At 39.5% G+C, this 21,814-nt stretch overlaps 2 protein-coding genes across 4 annotated transcripts in view; one reads left to right on the top strand and one right to left on the bottom strand.

Moving 5' to 3' along the window:
• Positions 1-7,716, bottom strand: part of LOC139753402 (major facilitator superfamily domain-containing protein 8-like) — a 62,654-nt gene extending 54,938 nt beyond the window's left edge. For 2 of the 3 annotated variants that reach the window (XM_071669863.1, XM_071669865.1), the window contains exon 1: positions 7,233-7,716. In XM_071669863.1, coding sequence (XP_071525964.1) covers positions 7,233-7,330 — 98 coding nt within the window. In that variant the 5' untranslated portion in view covers positions 7,331-7,716. The remainder of the gene's footprint in view (positions 1-7,232) is intronic. The other variant, XM_071669864.1, reaches the window with a different exon arrangement.
• Positions 7,717-18,273: 10,557 nt separating this feature from the next.
• Positions 18,274-21,814, top strand: part of LOC139753404 (uncharacterized) — an 83,343-nt gene continuing 79,802 nt past the window's right edge. The window contains exon 1 of the mRNA XM_071669866.1: positions 18,274-18,505. The gene's annotated coding sequence lies outside the window, so the exon portion shown is untranslated. The remainder of the gene's footprint in view (positions 18,506-21,814) is intronic.

Below are 21,814 nucleotides of genomic sequence, written 5' to 3' on the forward strand. Positions count from 1 at the left end.
TGTGTGTGTGTGTGATGCAAATGTTGCGAACAAACATCACTGAATCGAAATAGGAGAATGAAAGCGACGGTATGACGTGCTGGGCACTAGTGCCAAACTCAACTGCATATTCAGTTGATATGTCTTTCCTCTGTAACTCCCCCTAATCTCCACCCTTTCGTTCTGACTCCCACTCCAATCCTATTCTCTTTCCGACCATCCTCTCTCTCTCTCTCTCTCTCTCTCTCTCTCTCTCTCTCTCTCTCTCTCTCTCTCTCTCTCTCTCTCTCTCTCTCTCTCTCTCTCTCTCTCTCAACACTCAAGCGCCGTTGGTGTGAAATGACATACAGTCACGGAAGACACACCGTCAATACCAACCCAAAGCCGTGGAAGGTCAGGTGTCAACACGTTAGTCAAACGCACTTTAAAAGTCTGTCTCTCCTCCTCAACAAACTAATACCTCACTATCAACTCTCACTTTACGTTAGCTGTAAATCTTTATCGATTAACTTTCAGATATTATAGGTCAACAATGGTGGGTTCGTATCTCTGATGATCAAATACCATGTGCATAAACGGAAAAGGAACGAAGTACTCTGAATAAAACTGGGGAACGGGAGCTCAAATCGTATGATTTCCAAGGCAGGTTAGTTTAACCAGCTCACTCCATATCAGGAGAGGTTCAAACGAAAACGGAAATATTTAAATCAAACCTTCTTATTCCCGCCCGGCGATTGGGACTAGCTCTTGGTAAGTAAAAAAAAAGAAAAAAACCCAAAAAAACAGCAACTGCTCGATCAAAACTGACTAGGATATGTGGGGCTGGTGTTCGAGAACTCTACCAACCGTTTGATCAAAATTGACTAAGATACGTGGGGCTGGTGTTCGAGAAACCTACCAACCGTTCGATCAAAATCTAATACGATAAAATGAAATGTACAATAATCACATGCAATTAACAGACGAACGTTGGTCAGGATGCATTTATTCAAAAGTAAAGCCATAAAGGAAGGATTCAACGCAAAGGCTTGCAAAATCAAACCCCTGGTTTTCGAAGTGAAAACTAGGAACATCTTAACTAACCCTGAAGCCAATTCTTCTGTGCCAATTACAGCTCAGACTAAATTTCATTTGGGCTAACGTCCTGTCGACTGCGTTTCCTCTTCCTAACGCCATTCTATAACCTCTCCACCAACAAAACCTCTCCCCCCACCCTAAGCCGAGAGGAGGAATCAATATACCTCAGAGTAAACCACGTCATGAATATAACTTCACTCATCCTTGCTCGTAATCACATTACTTCATGACAAACACGTACCTACATCTGATGGTAAATTTAAGACGCGAATAATTTTGTCCACTGGAAATAAAATCAAATGCCCAAGGTATGAGCCAGAGGGCAATCGGACTTCCAAAAATCATAGACATGGGGCCATGTATACATCTATAATTAACTTAACCCGGGACCAGTTTCTAAGAAAGAGTTCTGGTGTTACCAAAGATTTTTTTTTTTTTTTTTTCAGAGGCTTCAGCCCAAGGTAGCTCTAATTCCAGTAGCAGGGAAATGTGTACTCAATATCTTGTAACCCTCGATAGAAGAGTGATCTATTCGGGTATTTCAAGTGACCTGCCTTCAACTGAATAGGAATATGATACATCTGATCATATCACGACCCCTTCTTAATCTGTAATCTTTTAACTGTCTGACTATTGGGTCATGACCCCTGATCACCTACTGTAAGTGAATTTGTCTTATTATCCCTGAAGTGGAGTTGGAATGAACACAAAAGCTTGGGGTTCTCTGACACTTGTGTGTGATGATCCAGATGGTGTTGTCTCTAAAGAATTGTAAAAGCATATGTGCCATGGCACAAGTGAATCTAAATGGATCAAAATAACATGACAATGTTTGGGGTACATAATTTGCATAAAATTAGAAAGTAGCAGCATTTCCTGCCTCCCGAGCAGATAACTCCCTTTGACATCACTACATCTACTTACCCACCCAAGAATCTAATTACTTATAATCTTCACCTCCAACACTTACCCAAAACCAGTGCTCGTGAACATATACAGAAACTTCAGACTGAAAATAACACATCCCGGCCTATCTATACTGATGGTTCTCGCGACTCTGCCTGCCACCGGGAGGGTAGGCAGTGCTGCCGTTGTGATCCAGCCAAATGGTAATAGAGAAAAATGTTAGAATAAACAACTGGGCATCTACTCTATATACTAAATTGTTCGCCATACTTATCGCTCTTGAGCAAATACAAGTCAGTGCCAGAGTCTGATTATCACCCTGAGATCAGAATGTAACATACTGGTCTCTGAAGCCAGACACAAATACTCAGATATTATTGCTCAAGGGATTCAAATCAAATTGTTATGGATTCCTTCTCATATAGGCCTCCGTGAGCATGACAAAGCTGATGCTTTTTAAGCCAAACTTGCACTTATTCAAGGTGATGCTGAAAACAACATTGGATTGTCAATTAGAAGCCTCAAACTGTAATTAGATAGGAACTAACTGACCTCTTTGAAACATGAAGACGAGTCCAAATAAACACAAGCAGAAACATTTTTCATCACAATGAAATGTGTGAAGTATAACATGTATATGGATAAAGAAATAAGATCAGCAGATTACATGATGTAACTGCCAGCTAACGCTAAGCTATAGGTACCACTGGCACTTTGGCCCATCTGGAGATGTTAACCGTGTGAATTGTAAAGTTTGTGGTTAAAGATCTGGACACAAACTAGAACACTATGTCTTAGACTGTGAAAAAAATAGAGCCTTTAAAGGATAGATCTATATAAACCCAGGAAAGAAATGTCACAACACCTTATTGTTAATAATAAGATACCTGAAATTTTAAGTTTGTATCCACTTTTGTATCTAGTCGGTAAAACTTCCAATATGAAACTATGTAATGTATGTAATGAAAAACGTCACGAATTGTAACATCTTATGTAATACCAACCCACTAGGGTCTGAGTAAGACCCTTTGTGACCTCTGTAATCCTTTTGCGCTACTGCTCACAGGACGAACATGGAGTGAACAATAAATTTGCCGTGGTTACCGGCACAAATTAATCAATCATTCATGTTTCACCTTTCCTGCGAGATGTAAGAATATTTCTTTCCACAGTATCAGGGAGGATACAAATACAATACTTGATCGCCGTTTCCCGCTTCAGCGAGGTAGCGCCAGGAAACGGACGAAAAATGGCCCATCCACTCATTATAAAACATGGAGATACATAAACGCACATATACGCACATATAGATATAAACATACACACACACACACACACACACACACACACATATATATATATATATATATATATATATATATATATATATATATATATATATATATATATATATATATATATATATATATATTCATTCATCCATTCACTTTGCTTTGTCGCTGTCTCCCACGTTAGCGAGGTAGAGCAAGGAAACAGACGAAAGAATGGCCCAACCCACCCACGTACACTTGTATATACATACACGTCCACACACGCAAATATACATACCTATACATCTCAACGTATACATATATATTCACACAGACATATACATATATACACATGTACATACTTCATACTGTCTGCCCTTATTAATTCCCATCGCCACCCCACCACACATGAAATAACAACACCCTCCCCCCTCATGTGTGCGAGGAAGCGCTAGGAAAAGACAACAAATGCCACATTCGTTCACACTCAGTCTCTATCTGTCATGTAATAATGCACCGAAACCACAGCTCCCTTTCCACATCCAGGCCCCACAGAACTTTCCATGGTTTATCCCAGACGCTTCATATGCCCTGGTTCAATCCACTGACAGCATGTCGACCCCGTTATACCACATCGTTCCAATTCATTCTATTCCTTGCACGCCTTTCACCCTCCTGTGTGTTCAGACCCCGATCGCTCAAAATCTTTTTCACTCCATCCTTCCACCTCCAATTTGGTCTCCCGTTTCTCGTTCCCTCCACCTCTAATATATATATATATATATATATATATATATATATATATATATATATATATATATATATATATATCAGTGGATTGAATCAGGGCATGTGAAGCGTCTGGGGTAAACCATGGAAAGTTGTGTGGGGCCTGGATGTGGAAAGGGAGCTGTGGTTTCGGGCATTATTGCATGACAGCTAGAGACTGAGTGTGAACGAATGGGTCCTTTGTTGTCTTTTCCTAGCGATACCTCGCACACATGGGGGGGGAGGGGGATGGTATTCCATGTGTGGCGAGGTGGCGATGGGAATGAATAAAGGACGACAGTGTAAATTGTGTGCATGGGTATATATGTATGTGTCTGCGTGTGTATATATATGTGTACATTGAGATGTATAGGTATGCATATTTGCGTGTGTGGGCGTGTATGTATATACATGTGTATGGGGGTGGGTTGGGCCATTTCTTTCGTCTGTTTCCTTGCGCTACCTCGCAAACGCGGGAGACAGCGACAAAGCAAAATAAATAAAAAAATATATATATATACATATATCTCCCTGAGGATAGGGGAGAAAGAATACTTCCCACGTATTCCCTGCGTGTCGTAGAAGGCGACTAAAAGGGAAGGGAGCGGGGGGCTGGAATCCTCCCCTCTCTTTTTTTTTTTTTCCCAAAAGAAGGAACAGAGAAGGGGGCCAGGTGAGGATATTCCCTCAAAGGCCCAGTCCTCTGTTCTTAACGCTACCTCGCTAATGCGGGAAATGGCGAATAGTATGAAAGATATATATATATATATATATATATATATATATATATATATATATATATATATATATATATATATATATATATTATCCCTGGGGACAGGGGATTAAGAATACTTCCCACGTATTCCCTGCGTGTCGTAGAAGGCGACTAAAAGGGGAGGGAGCGGGGGGGCTGGAAATCCTCCCATCTCGCTTTTTTTTTTTTTTTCCAAAAGAAGGAACAGAGTGGGGCCAGGTGAGGATATTCCAAAAAAGGCCCAGTCCTCTGTTCTTAACGCTACCACGCTAACGCGGGAAATGGCGAATAGTTTAAAAGAAGAAATATATATATATATATATATATATATATATATATATATATATATATATATATATATATATATATATATATATATATATATATATATATAGAAGGAGATGGAATGAGTATTTTGAAGGTTTGTTGAATGTGTCTGATGACAGAGTGGCAGATATAGGGTGTTTTGGTCGAGGTGGTGTGCAAAGTGAGAGGGTTAGGGAAAATGATTTGGTAAACAGAGAAGAGGTAGTAAAAGCTTTGCGGAAGATGAAAGCCGGCAAGGCAGCAGGTTTGGATGGTATTGCAGTGGAATTTATTAAAAAAGGGGGTGACTGTATTGTTGACTGGTTGGTAAGGTTATTTAATGTATGTATGACTCATGGTGAGGTGCCTGAGGATTGGCGGAATGCGTGCATAGTGCCATTGTACAAAGGCAAAGGGGATAAGAGTGAGTGCTCAAATTACAGAGGTATAAGTTTGTTGAGTATTCCTGGTAAATTATATGGGAGGGTATTGATTGAGAGGGTGAAGGCATGTACAGAGCATCAGATTGGGGAAGAGCAGTGCGGTTTCAGAAGTGGTAGAGGATGTGTGGATCAGGTGTTTGCTTTGAAGAATGTATGTGAGAAATACTTAGAAAAGCAAATGGATTTGTATGTAGCATTTATGGATCTGGAGAAGGCATATGATAGAGTTGATAGAGATGCTCTGTGGAAGGTATTAAGAATATATGGTGTGGGAGGCAAGTTGTTAGAAGCAGTGAAAAGTTTTTATCGAGGATGTAAGGCATGTGTACGTGTAGGAAGAGAGGAAAGTGATTGGTTCTCAGTGAATGTAGGTTTGCGGCAGGGGTGTGTGATGTCTCCATGGTTGTTTAATTTGTTTATGGATGGGGTTGTTAGGGAGGTAAATGCAAGAGTCCTGGAAAGAGGGGCAAGTATGAAGTCTGTTGGGGATGAGAGAGCTTGGGAAGTGAGTCAGTTGTTGTTCGCTGATGATACAGCGCTGGTGGCTGATTCATGTGAGAAACTGCAGAAGCTGGTGACTGAGTTTGGTAAAGTGTGTGGAAGAAGAAAGTTAAGAGTAAATGTGAATAAGAGCAAGGTTATTAGGTACAGTAGGGGTGAGGGTCAAGTCAATTGGGAGGTGAGTTTGAATGGAGAAAAACTGGAGGAAGTGAAGTGTTTTAGATATCTGGGAGTGGATCTGGCAGCGGATGGAACCATGGAAGCGGAAGTGGATCATAGGGTGGGGGAGGGGGCGAAAATTTTGGGAGCCTTGAAAAATGTGTGGAAGTCGAGAACATTATCTCGGAAAGCAAAAATGGGTATGTTTGAGGGAATAGTGGTTCCAACAATGTTGTATGGTTGCGAGGCGTGGGCTATGGATAGAGTTGTGCGCAGGAGGATGGATGTGCTGGAAATGAGATGTTTGAGGACAATGTGTGGTGTGAGGTGGTTTGATCGAGTAAGTAACGTAAGGGTAAGAGAGATGTGTGGAAATAAAAAGAGCGTGGTTGAGAGAGCAGAAGAGGGTGTTTTGAAATGGTTTGGGCACATGGAGAGAATGAGTGAGGAAAGATTGACCAAGAGGATATATGTGTCGGAGGTGGAGGGAACGAGGAGAAGAGGGAGACCAAATTGGAGGTGGAAAGATGGAGTGAAAAAGATTTTGTGTGATCGGGGCCTGAACATGCAGGAGGGTGAAAGGAGGGCAAGGAATAGAGTGAATTGGAGTCATGTGGTATACAGGGGTTGACGTGCTGTCAGTGGATTGAATCAAGGCATGTGAAGCGTCTGGGGTAAACCATGGAAAGCTGTGTAGGTATGTATATTTGCGTGTGTGGACGTGTGTATGTACATGTGTATGGGGGGGGGGGGGTTGGGCCATTTCTTTCGTCTGTTTCCTTGCGCTACCTCGCAAACGCGGGAGACAGCGACAAAGTATAAAAAAAAAAAAAAAAAAAAAAAAAAAAAAAAAAAATATATATAGATATATATATAACCAATTTTGAAAATGCATAACATATGAGTCTCTTGTACATTAATTACTAACAAAAAAAAATATAATTTTGACAAATACACAACAGTATAAGCAACGAAACTGAAAGCTACAATCGCTACCTACTAATAAGCATTGTGAGGCGGGAGAAGACTGTCCACCCTGACAGTCATTTGGAGGACAAAACTCACCCGTTGTTGGCTGTGAAAGAGACGGTGCCCTGAGATGGTTTCAGTAGCACCTCTTGCAGGTCTTGATCTTCCTGGGAATCCGTTACTTCTGTCGACATGGTATATTTTTAACTATTGGCGCGATGACGGAACGCGCAACGGTAAACAAACTGGATTGTCTGTCACTTCTCCCCTTAAGCACTTCGAAGTCTACATCACACTTGTGTCAATCTCCTCACAGTCTTTTCTCCACAGTTAAGACTCTCATCAAAACTCCCAATAATCCTCTTCCACGGAAAATCAATATAAATTAACAAAGAAAGATAACTTTTGAATTGAATATGGATTATCAGGGAATTTACATCAACAAAATTATTTTCACATATACTCGTCTCAACAGCGGTATGTTTACAAAGACTGACAGTCCTGCACCACAGAAGACAGTCGAAGTAGAGTTCATCTGGCCAAGACGTCTGCCGTGGCCACACTAAGGAAAACGGGAGGTCGATGCTGGTCCTCTACACTAGTGTTACCAACGCAACATCATCAACTAATTTTTCATACGTTATCGTTTTTCCACTATTGAAACACAGACATAAATGAAGTAAAGCATCTTCAAGGTAACGTATGACAAATACTTTATCATTCTGCTCTTTGGCTAAGGGAATATATTCATTTGGAAGAAAATCTTTGCCAAGTTATAGAGTGAGCTTCAATATAACTTTTAGAAAATACAAGAGGAATGTTATTGGACAGAAGTACGTATTGTGATAAAATGCATATGTCGAAGCATGAGTTTATATTATTCTGAGAATGATTACGTGTAAAATCATGCACAATACCAAACTTAAGCCAATGGCCAACACGAATCTTCGAACATGTTCCCGCCACCGACATGGTTCTCGTACTATTTATAAAGCTTCTCCGTAAGACGCGATATCAGTATCTTACTGGAATCGGTCTAACAAGCTGATAATGTTCACACTGCCAACGAGACACTTACTAATGGTATAAACATATCACCACTTACTACAGGATAAACATCAAAAAAATATATCCATATATGTAAAAGATGGTAAGATTGCCATAGGATTCGAGTTTCCGTTCACATGAGAATTCGACATATATTATCATTTAAGAATCTGTGTCAGACTAGCAAATAAAGGTGTCATAATACAGCAACGTTATTGCAGTAAAAAGAAACAAATGAACTGTTCAAGAATGCCTAATGAATATAAAACTGTGAAATATTTAAATTAAAACTGCCGCATAACACCGCAGATCGCTTGGGGACAATGTCCTTGGCCATGCAACTTATACGTTTCACTTTGACGGGGAAAGTTTAATATTGCATAAACGTTCTACCTCTGCCTAATACAGCGTCTGGGAGGAACTCCTTTGTGACCACAAAAAAAAACCATTTCCATTTTCTTCTCAAATAGCTGCGACATGCATAGTGTCACCGGGCCACCACTTTTTATTTTTTCTCTCTCTCGACTTCAGCTTCTACCAGTTTGCCTTGATCGGCTATGGCAAGGCAGCGTCAGGAGTTGGGCACATCCGATCTCTAGCTGTCATGCTTAATAAAAAAAAGCCGCAACCTACCTACAATTACTAGAAGATGAAAAAAAAAAACCGGTCACATAATATTCTCTTGTATAAATCAATCGCCTCAGAGTCGGTGCATCTGCAATATATTGAACGTGCTTTAAAGGCATCCATCAAACTCACTGGTATTAGATATCATAAGAAACTTCAGATTCGCGATTGGTCACTGTGTTAACGTTGGACTTGTGTATATACTTGTGTATATACTTGTGCACATTACCTTTAAGTGTAAAACTCCAACTCCAACTAAGAGAAAATTTCTCAATACAAATTGGCTCGTGTAATACGAAGAAAGGTGTGCAAATGGAGGGAAATCGGATGTTTTTCACTGATGGAATGATTATTTGTTAGCTGCCCGAGACTAAATGGAGGAGGGAGGAGTGTAATGATGTTTTTGACGGATTAACTGGAATAAGCAGCACGTGCTCAGTTTCAGGAGAGAAAAGCGTAGCACTGATCAAAGAAACATGTGAGGAACTTCCAGCCGGCTATCTGTTGTACAGACCGCTCAGATACGTGACGATAACCTCAAACTCATGACGGAAAGCTCAAACTTATGACGGTAGGCTCAGACCCACGACGGTAAGTTCAGACCTGTATAGACGGCTTCTTAGACCAATGACGGTAAGTTCAGACCTATATAGACGGTTTCTTAGACCAATGACGGTAAGTTCAGACCTGTATAGACGGTTTCTTAGACCAATGACAGTAAGTTCAGACCTGTATAGACGGTTTCTTAGACCCATGACGGTAAGTTCAGACCTATATAGACGGCTTCTAAGATCAATGACGGTAAGTTCAGACCTATACAGACGGTTTCTTCTACCAATGACGGTAAGCTCAGACCTGTATAGACGGCTCTTAGACCAATGACGGAAGTTCAGACCTATATAGACGGTTTCTTAGACCAATGACGGTAAGTTCAGACCTATATAGACGGTTTCTTAGACCAATGACGGTAAGTTCAGACCTGTATAGACGGCTTCTTAGACCAATGACGGTAACTTCAGACCTGTATAGACGGCTTCTCAGACCAATGACGGTAACGTCAGACTTATATAGACGGCTCTTAGACCAATGACGGAAGTTCAGACCTATATAGACGGTTTCTTAGACCAATGACGGTAAGTTCAGACCTATATAGACGGTTTCTTAGACCTAAGTTCAGACCTGTATAGACGGCTTCTTAGACCAATGACGGTAACTTCAGACCTGTATAGACGGCTTCTCAGACCAATGACGGTAACGTCAGACTTATATAGACGGCTTCTTAGACCAATGACGGTAAGTTCAGACAAGACGGTAAGGTCAAACCTATGGCGGTAAGCTCAGACCTATAACAGTAAGCTCAGACCCATGACGGTAAACTCAGACTTATGACGGTAAGGTCAGGGAGGACTGGTGGTGAAGGGGATACTCAACATAACTCTTTACCACAACAGATCTTCGTGACCTGAATACTAAAAAGCTGGTGTGAGCAGTGTGTACGTAACGTTCAAACAGACAAAAGAAATACCCGTAGAAACTAGACAGAAGATGTCGGGGTCGTGACTCATTAAATTACTGACCACACATTAGATATATTATGGTGGATATATCATGTTGAAATATTTGTTATATTTCTATGGAGATAATGGAGGGTGGGGTGCGGGGGAGGGTGTCCTACGTTTACAGATATACACAGAAACAGAAAACAACACAATGATCGCGGTCAGTCTCCTGGGGTTATCTCCTCTCACCCATGTTGTGTACCCCACCTCCTACTGTCTCATCAGGCACAACCACCTCCAGGACATGAATACCACAAACTGATTGGTGAAACTCTGGATAATACACCAAAGTGGAAGGAGTCTATGTCATCACCATCATTAAGTCCACCTATCGTCTATACATATCTTAGTCGATACGAGACGCTTGGAATCTATCACCTTCCTTCTGTATACCAAATCCCCAGTATACTATACTCATCTAAATATTGAATTTTTGGTTAAATTTAAATGAATAACACGTAAAACACATACCCGGTAATCATAACTGAGCAGCATTAGGTTAAGAAGCGGGACTGCACAGGTGTAAAACACTCTCCTCAAACAAACAAACAAAAAGTAATCAAAGCTGAGCAGCGTCAGGGACTCGGCTTTTGCCCCACCGGCCACCCTCCCCTACACGCCATGGAGACGTAACAATCCTCCTCCAAGGACTGCCAACAGTTGAAAAACAATCAAATTTTTTCCTTAAATGTTTAACGTAAATATACCTTGAGGCTAAAGAAGGCGAGAGCCTAGAGGAAATACACCGACTTTGTGGCCTGTTAATAATACTTGGCTGCCAGATCAATCAATAATATATAGAAGCGTTCATGTAGTTTGTGTTATCTAATAGTTTCCTCATCTTCCTGGAATCATTTTCTTTCATTGAAGTACCTCCTCTAGTGTCAATAGCTTTGTGGTATTCCATGAATAATAATCATTACAGTTTCCTGCCTCTGAACCCGCGCTGTCTCTAACGTTGGTTAGCTTTCCCTTACACGTTACTCTTACATTAACTTCCTGATCATCTTTTCGTGTTCTTTATAGATCGTTCTTGTCACTGGCTCGTATTTCACCATTTTTTTTTTCCAATATCGTCTTTTTCTTAAAGTATACAATGAAATAGATACGTATACAGATGAATAAATACGTTAAAATAAACGTTTTTACTCCCTTGCCACCGATTCTTCTTACGCCAAATTCTTAATAATTTACGTGGCTTCATCAATGTTTCTGCCAACTCTGGATCACGTTTGGCTAGGTAAGACCAGGTTAATGCACTTATACGACCACAGAGGATTCACAACCTTCTATCTACCTCATCCAACAACTTCAAATGCTTTCAAATGTCTCCAGCACAACATTTCTGTATGTAACAAGCAGAGTGCCAATCTTGCCCCCCCCCCCAAAAAAAAAGAATTTTGAATAAAAGAAATGTTACAAAACGAAACTGTAATACAAACACGCACAATACAGGCTGACTTTCAATACAGGAAATTGTGGTGTTCAGTGCCCAAGCTGTTACCTCCATTCGTTTATCTACTTGTAGATAGATCACAGTTGTTCACTGTAAAACAAAGTATCTAGTCCATAATGTTTCACTTTCGGTCCTCGAACCAGGTCAACAAAGGTTCTAATGTTTATAAGCAGTGGATGCCTGTTTACACTTCAGCAGAAGCCTTTCACTAAACTTCACTTAATGACAATTTTTTTTTTCTTTCACAACTATACACTTCTGCGAAATTCAGTGGAGTTCTTCCTTACCAGAGTGAAAATTCTCTCATCTTCAGCACTACTGTGAGCAAATGACAGGACAGCAGACATGATTCTGGGAAGATGTACATACTCCTCCTTACAAGAAGACTTGTCTTTTAGTTGTGAAATGGCCACCCTCAACTCATCAGCTCTTTGGTCAAAATAATACACCTTCAAGCTGAACAAAAACATAACTCACAAAATCAGGAAAATCTGACACTATGAGGGCAGCTAATCTGCTTTTTGTTTATACTGATTTATATCTAAATCTAGAAATGGAAGTAAACGTACAAAGCTCTGAAATCTTGCTTCGGTTCTTCGAGAGGCAACCTTCGAAGCAATAAAGCTATCCGGCAACATGACTCTTGAAAAGGTCACTCAGGTGCTCTGAGGCAGCGAATGCAATATACATATATATATATATATATATATATATATATATATATATATATATATATATATATATATATATATATATATATATATATACTCAGCTCTGATCAAAGTTATAAAACGATGAGTGCTGTCTGAAGAAGATAAGGGTACTTAGATGTTTTCGATCAAGGGTATGTGTTCTATCATAATGCATTGTTCTTGCCAAATGTATGGACTCGTACTGTAAATATTAGTTAGTGCCAGTTTTCATTATTCTGTATATAATTCTCATTTGCGTTTACGCAATTTTCTATTAATCATTCGCATCTGGCTTTATTTTACATGACAAAAAAAAAAAAAAGGTAAATTCGACATTAGAAGTTCAAAGGGCTTACATCTGGCACTAGTGCATTACATTCTCTTTCAGATCTTCAGTTTAATATTATCAAATTTATTTGCCACGGTGCGTTTCGTATTGGCCACTATATTTCAGGAGATAAAAGATCAATGAAATACTATTCCTGAAATGTTACATACCACCTCTTATTTTGTTTCATTTCTGGCTGAGGAGCATAAAGAAATGGCAAAAACTAGGCGGGAAAATAAAACGGCGCGTGCAAGCCTGTCGACACTACAACTTACTCTCATTATTTAAAGGTTTGTGGCTGTTAATTCCACACCTTCTTACTCCAGTGGGATGGTCTTACGAAAATCTTTCACCACAGAATTGGAAATTCTTGGAAAGATATCGGTACTGATAACCAGTGATATTTGCTCTCTCTCTCTCTCTCTCTCTCTCTCTCTCTCTCTCTCTCTCTCTCTCTCTCTATATATATATATATATATATATATATATATATATATATAATATATATATATATATATATATATATATATATATATATATATATATATATATATATATATATATATCGTTTTATGAATGGCATGTACTCAGATTTAGTTTGGAAAATAAACTGATGGAGACTACTGGCAGTTTTATTTCCGGCTTTGGTAGTATGATGTAACAGACTTAAAAGGCGTCGTGAAGAGGTAAGATACGGTGTTTACAGAGCAGATGGATGAGCCAGAGAATAATGAAAGCAGCCTGACTGGGTCGCCACCCTCTGGCCGGAGATGTTCCCGCGGCGGCCAGTCATTGTTGTCTGGTAACCAAAGTGACTCCCTCCTCCACGCACGCCCTTCACCTGTTCGTGTCCACCAATAGCAGCTAAGATTTGTGTCCATCCACCTATCAAATCTGACTGAACAGGGTATAGCTAACCATTCACCTCACCTCCTTGAACTAATTGTAATAGTCAACTGCATCTTATCCTTTTATATACCCATACTGATATGTAGTTTTTTCGGTGCACAATTATATGAAATCACTTCTAATAACCCATAATTACCTTGATCCTAAACACATACAATTATGAGGTTAACTTTGCCTTTCCCATAATCCCACTTATGCACACTAGTGTCTAGTCGATCAAAGCAAATGGAAATAACCTGTCCTCCATACTGAGATTGAGAATTGCTTATTCAGCAAATACATTACGGATCTTTTTTTTTTTCATTCATCTGTCACGTTCTTTGTTAGATGATTCTAGTTCCATTTACAGTCATCTCAAGTTTAGGAAGTCTTGTCTGTTGGTGCGTGTAACATCAACAAGTCTCTCTACGTCGGGATCGAAGCGAGTACGGCTTCTGCTTTTCTGTAGCATTCCATTTCATAACTTCCTTCGCTCAAATTCACTTCACCATAGCCACCAAGAATGATCATACCTCCATATAACCCCCCAAAAAAATAAATAAAATAAAAGAATCAACACCTTTAAGTCTGTAAAAACAGGAGTCAGCTATACACAATCCACATGACGCGTTTGCATAACTAACTTATACGTCTGGGTGTGGAGTGAGACAGAGGGAGGGTTGAATGTGCTACTGTGGGTTGAAACCAATGTTAAATCAACATCCATCGCGATGAACCTCTTAATACACAAAGAACACCGTGAACGCTATACAGCCTAGCCTTAGGCTCTTCCACTAGTAATAATCTTGATACTTACACTCAAGGAAGCGAAGGGGTAACGCAAGTAACTTTTTTAAATCCCTCCTCGCAACACACATTAATCACACAAAGCACTTCATTGGCGAAAATCCCTAATAGCCTTGATTAACACAAGTGTCATCCATTTCAATCTAACCCTCACAGTGCTGCTACTTCATTAATGATCTATAATAATCTTTCAAGAGAGTAACAATAAACTTAACAGTTTCTAATATCTTTTTGTGTGAAACAGTCACTGATTTATCGAAAACTGAATTAGCATGACTGATCGCAAAATATATTCACACAAAATTCACATAAAGCGAGTTACCAGCATTCATTCTTGTTGCCTTCTGGGATGTGTAATCAACATCCCTTTCATAATTACATCACTGACTGCAATCACTTATGTAATCCAACATTTTTTTAAAACAATTTCACAACACCAACCAACACCCACAGACTGACGTACTGGCAGACAGGCCCTCCCCGAGATGTCCCTGTATGTTTACCAGGATCAGCTGATACAGTCCGGATGCGTTTCTCAAATATGTAACGCCTAATTTTTGTTCGTTACCGCTTTTCCACACATCACAAAGTCGATATAGATTAATTCAATGATTTATTCTAACCATAAATAAGAACTAATATGCTTCTATTTCTAAATATCTCTATGAAAGTTAGCACTGATGGGTGTTCACGCGTTCGTACAAACCGTATTGATTTCTACCGGTTGCACTGTGGGGCTTTCGAAGGAATTATACATGGATGAATCACTAACACGATAACTTTGATGGTACTGAAGTAGGAGAAACTACAATTACAAAAATAATGCTAAATCACAGTTGTCTCGTCTCGGGGCACTTTTAAAGATCATGAACTGTTGCTCTGATCTACTTCTGGCATCAGCGTCGATATGGTTTTTCCAATAATAATCTGCATTATTTCCCCTTGACCCTTCGTCGGATATGTAAATATAGAAGAGAGAATCATTTCAACGACCCATTACATAGCTTTCATAATATTACAGTACCTTCGTGGTCTAGGAGCCCTTTCTATGGAGCTCCTACAGCGATCAGGAAGCTAGCCACATCCACCGGTAGGAACGCATACAATAAAGTCTGCTAATATATGCTTGCCTCTTATGGGGTTAGCACGGGAGAAATGAGCAGTAACCTTTCTGATGTTATCAGTGTGGATATTGCATTTCGGGCACAAGGTGTGTCTCGTGATATGTGCATAGTAGTCAATTCTTTCACACGAAAATAATTTGAACTGTTTGAGTTAAAGTCACGGTGGATCGTCGTACCTTGCATCAAGAATTGAGTGAGCATATACCATCGGCTTTATCGAAGTAAAGGAATGGAGAACAGTGCCTCAGCCTCACTGTGGTGGACTCTTGTAACATGGTGAGGTCTTTGTTGTTTCAGCTCTTACATGGAAATGCATGGAATTTTGTTCAAGCTAATGTAGTCGACATTACTGAACATTCAGACTACCTGAATGATCCGTAAGTGACGGCATTATAACAAGTGCTGTCGTCAAGAGCGCAGTCATAATTTAGTAGAGGGTGGGGTATTCAGACTACGACATGTACACTGTCCTCAATATTGTGCCCTTGACAGTGCTACTTACCAAGACACAGCTGGGTGTACACCCACCAGACAGCATGTCCTACTAACCCTCGCAAGGTTTGTACTCAACTGTACTGTACACCTCCCATTCAACAGCCGTACGAACTCTCTTTGAACCTGACTGACCTGACCAGGGCTGTACAGAGTGTACATATCCTCCTCCTGACTTAACCCTGACTAGTCTAGCTGGACTCTTTGGTACGACGCAAAAACTCAACTGACCTGAATTTGGGACCCTAACTTTGGTGCTCTGGTACTTCCGGCGCTGAAAGATCAATCAATGTCAAGGTTAGTACACTCGAACCTGTCATACACCGTCCACCCAGATATTGGTTATACTCCAGCCTCTAGGAATGATATTGGTCAGATGTGTGCAATCTGGGCTGTTATTAACTGTCAACGGGTCACCTTCCAACAGGAACTGACTGCAATGAAGTGTCACAGTTGGTGACCACCAAAGAGTTTAGGGAATATGTAACTTGTGCGAAAGTCGCTACTAATATATATATATATATATATATATATATATATATATATATATATATATATATATATATATATATATCCCTGGGGATAGGGGAGAAAGAATACTTCCCACGTATTCCCTGCGTGTCGTAGAAGGCGACTAAAAGGGGAGGGAGCGGGTGGCTGGAAATCCTCCCCTCTTGTTTTTTTTTTTCAATTTTCCAAAAGAAGGAACAGAGAAGGGGGCCAGGTAAGGATATTCCCTCAAAGGCCCAGCCCTCTGTTCTTAACGCTACCTCGCTAACGCGGGAAATGGCGAATAGTACGATAGAAACATATATATATATATATATATATATATATATATATATATATATATATATATATATATATATATATATATATTGTTCTGTCTTCTCGGAGCGATGGGGTCGGCTCTGTTGCACCACCACAAAACCACGTCGGCTTCTTTCTATCTGTCTGTCACTCTCTGTCTGTGAACGCATTTTTGATATCACAATAACTGAAGAACAGGTGATGATAAAAGTTTCATTTTTTCACTGTTACAATTGTGGAGGTGACTAACTGATTAGCTTTGGGGGCACATATTGGTATATATTTCCATCTTGATTAGGAAAAAACCTATTTTTGTTTTTCAAACGATACAACTAAGGGGGGGGGGGTGTCATGTGTGGCGGGGTGGCGGCGAATGGATGAAGGCAGCATGTATGAATATATGCATGTGTATATATGTATATGTCTGTGTACATTAAAATGTATAGGTATATATATATGTGCGTGTGTGGGCGTTTATGTATATACATGTGTATGTGGGTGGGTTGGGCCATTCTTTCGTCTGTTTCCTGGCGCTACCTCGCTAACGCGGGAGACAGCGACAAAGTATATTAATAATAAAATATCTATCTATCTATCTATCTATCTATCTATCTATCTATATATATATATATATATATATATATATATATATATATATATTAGGTAGACATATTTTACTCCCTATCGTCAAGAGACGATGATAAGCGTCTTCGAAGGAGAATTTCCACTCGCAGTGTAACCACAAGCAGGTAGAGTCCGACAGGGTGTAAAAATAATAGATAAAGCGTCGAGAAAGGAGAAAAAAAATGTCGGATAATGAAAAGAACATCCAGAATGACGGAAAATCTTGCGACAGATCTCGACATCCACCCAGCAGTATTGTCAGCGATAGGCTGTACCACTTTCCATGGCAATATTGCCGACGTCAAAACTCTGGTGTCAAAGTTATACCAGTACGAACTCTGATGAACACCATATTGGACGAAAATTATCATACCTGTAATCTTCTTATTTGTATCTATTCATAAAGTATCTAATCGCTACTGTATCCGAGGGAATATCATGCATGTGGTTTTGTTCACACCCACTTACCGCTTCTCATACATTAACTGGTACCATCAAGGCTCTTAGCTTTTTCTTCTTAGTTATTTTCAGCTCAGAATGAAATAATTGTCCATAAACCCAAGCAATGCCGAAATGTCATGCAGTGCCACCAAAGTTCTTTGATTATTTATGAACATTGATCAAGGCGACACGGCAGGCGGGAACTCTTGTCTGCTCGCCCCAGTGTGTTTTAGACCGTCGAAGTGAGCGTTCGCTGCTCGTGATACATATACGTATATATATACAGATGGAGAAATCCGTCATGTGTTCCAAGGCGAAATTCCTGTCATGGAGTCACTGTACAGGAGGAAAAAAGAAAGCAGTACAGATGCACATGACCGTGTAAAAAAAAAGAAAAAAAAAAAAAAACGACAAGGGTGGTTGAGCGAACAAAAAAAAAAGTTTTCGCGATTTGTACACCAACGATCGAATGAGGTGAGAGTTGCGCACTGGATGTATATCATCCATTGATCTTGATCCAGAGATCTTAGTGGCTTCATAATTAGAGACGTGTCGCTGACAAAGGCTTTTGTGGGAGTGCGTGCGTGTTGTAGAGTAACCCTAATCAACGTATATTATTACCTTTGTGTATCTTTTATGGAACATGCATTTGAAAATCATATGGTATCATTGTCTTACGACAGGTCACTTAATAAGAAGGCTGCACTCAAAGAAGTGGACATTGCTCTTCATTCAGTACATGGAAATATCTGCTTGCTACTGCCTCTCCACAAAAGGAAAAAAAAATGCGTACCCTCTTAATGATATAATGTTATCTTGATATACTCGGTATGTGCAATATGTGTTTATGAATTATATCAACAATGGTTGCTTTTGAAACTGTATATCCAGAGAATAAGAATATCTCCAAATGTAATAACCTTTATATGTTACCAAATCGGATTTGAACATGTTTTATCGTCTATTCTTAAATGTTTAAGGTCGAACAAAATTTCGCAGCAAAATTCGCTTTTTCTTTATGTTAGCTTAGACGGCACGGGCAGCTGAGGCCCTATATATATATATATATATATATATATATATATATATATATATATATATATATATATATATATATATATATCCCTGGGGATAGGGGAGAAAGAATACTTCTCACGTATTCCCTGCGTGTCGTAGAAGGCGACTAAAAGGGGAGGGAGCGGGTGGCTGGAAATCCTCCCCTCTCTTTTTTTTTTTTAATTTTCCAAAAGAAGGAACAGAGAAGGGAGCCAGGTGAGGATATTCCCTCAAAGGCCCAGTCCTTTGTTCTTAACGCTACCTCGCTGACTCGGGAAATGGCGAATAGTATGGAATATATATATATATATATATATATATATATATATATATATATATATATATATATATATATATATATAATATTCTTATGAGTCCACGGAGAAAATTAAACACGATAAGTTCCCAAGTGCACTTTCGTGTAATAATCACATCATCAGGGAAGACACGAGAGAAATGACAGTCAGTTGATATACAACGAAGAGACGTAGCTAGGACGCCATTTGGTAAACATGTGATTGTTTACCAAATGGCGTCCTAACCTGAGCCAGGTACCCATTTTTTTCGACCGACCCATACAAGTAGACGAACAGTTGGATTGACTTAGGACCGACTGCTGCAACCACGATTCGAACTTCATTATGGAAAATTAAATGCTTTATCTTTTATAAAATTGACATTTAGTGTTCGAATTCCTCCACCTCCAAGTCAGGAACCCCGTCACTGATTTAGTTACGTGTTGCCTCAGAGTGTTCTGGTTCTGCTGGATAATTAATTAAAGTAACCTTTCAATTTGTATTCTCAGTCATCATTCTAACATATCCCTTGCAGCCGAAGGCCACTGTGACTTTTCTACTTTATGATGAACTAGATTTTTTATTTTCTTTTTTGATTATAACCTAAGTCTTTCGATGGGAGAACGCCTATTTCATTTTCTTTATTAATCATAACCTAAGTCTTTCGATGGGAGAACGCCTAGTCGCTGAGATCTACGTGGCTTTTGTTTGGTTGTCTTGCGGTGCTTTTCAATACCACTTAGCTATAGAAATATTCTTATAAAACTCGCTCAAGCAATGAAAATCGTTCCCATCCACTAAGGTAAGATGGGCCAACTTCTGTAGCTCATTTTACTGACATTCCCACACGAGGGCGCTGAACATATCTATTACTCTTGAGTTTACATAGGGTTAAGGAAATGTTTTCCGTCTTTCTCGTTAGCCACGCGCACTTAAGTGACGTCTACAAGTTGAAGGGGGCCTTGTCAAAGCATCGCGAACAGACCCTGTTCAGGACGTAGATCAATATCCTTTAATAAGGTGGCGAGGTCATGAAGTTGAATGGATTTACTTGACGCGTAAGATACACACACACACACACACACACACACACACACACAAAGGAATCAGGGCCTCTAAATTAATGCAATACGTTTATTCAGTATATATATATTCTTTAAGACTGATTGACATTGTTATAATACTTATGGATAGTTAAAAGTCACCTAATTTGTCGCTCGATTTGCATATAGAATCGCTAAATCTACGTTGTTGCTAAAAGCTATGAATGGCTAGTAGATGAAATAGAAGTTGCTAAATGTAGCGCCCAAATCGCAAAGTTAGCAACTCTGGCAGAGTATTTATTGTTAGATTTACAGTCATTCACCAGGTACCCGTTTGGCACGGGCTTTCGCTATACCTACGCAGTAGCACTAGGCAAGTACGAGTGGGACACTCGACATTTCCAATCAAAATATAAAACTGACGGCCAGACAAGTATATTTTCCAATATAAACTTCATCGACCACATTTGCTTCATTTGACCTTCAGGCTCGAATGCCAAACTTACAGAAAGTCGATCACATACACGGCTTTAATAGCCTGTCTGAGTTCATTCTCAAAGTGATGACTACGAAGGCGGGACTTTCAAGTTTTGAGGTAGGTAAACAGTCGCTTTGGGATACCTGTAGGTTGTGAGAAAGATAGTGGTATACGACGAGTTGTGGTGGCACTTGTGCAATACGGACGGGCGTGGAGTAAGAACGCACATTTGGTCAACACATCTCAGCCATTTCTCCGCGAAGACTGCTCGATTTTCGAATCAGGTCAGCCTATTTACTTGCGATCGTTATTCTGAACAGCATACAGTCAATGAACACATGCTCTTTGCCATCCCAGATAATCGAGGCCATAAACATACAGGCGTTTGGACCTTTACGAAAAAGAAATCTGGTGTTTCTATCGAACAGCTTCTAACTCGGGAAAGAATGTTGGCTGATTTGGCTTCTTACAGTTGAGCTATATATATATATATATATATATATATATATATATATATATATATATATATATGTATATATATATATATATATATATATATATATATATATATATATATATATATATATATATATATATATATATATATATATAAAACTCTTGATTTGAAGGCTACCCACTGGTGTACATCGTGAAAACTGATCTGTTTAAGGAACCTAACCTAACCGAAATCTTTGGATACGTCTAAATGATGGCAGATCATGTTAATTCCAATTATTCTAATACATTTTCACGACTAGGACCACAGTTGTGTAATTAATGGCTCCCAAAGGCTATCCTGATCGTAAGCCATCCTCAAAAATCTCACTCCGCGCTTAACCTTTAGTCCATCTTGAGGTGTGACACATGAAAAGGTTATCATCATCGTTATACATATAACGAACAGCTTACC

Source organism: Panulirus ornatus, chromosome 14 (assembly GCF_036320965.1).
Source record: "Panulirus ornatus isolate Po-2019 chromosome 14, ASM3632096v1, whole genome shotgun sequence".
Lineage (NCBI taxonomy): Eukaryota > Metazoa > Arthropoda > Malacostraca > Decapoda > Palinuridae > Panulirus > Panulirus ornatus.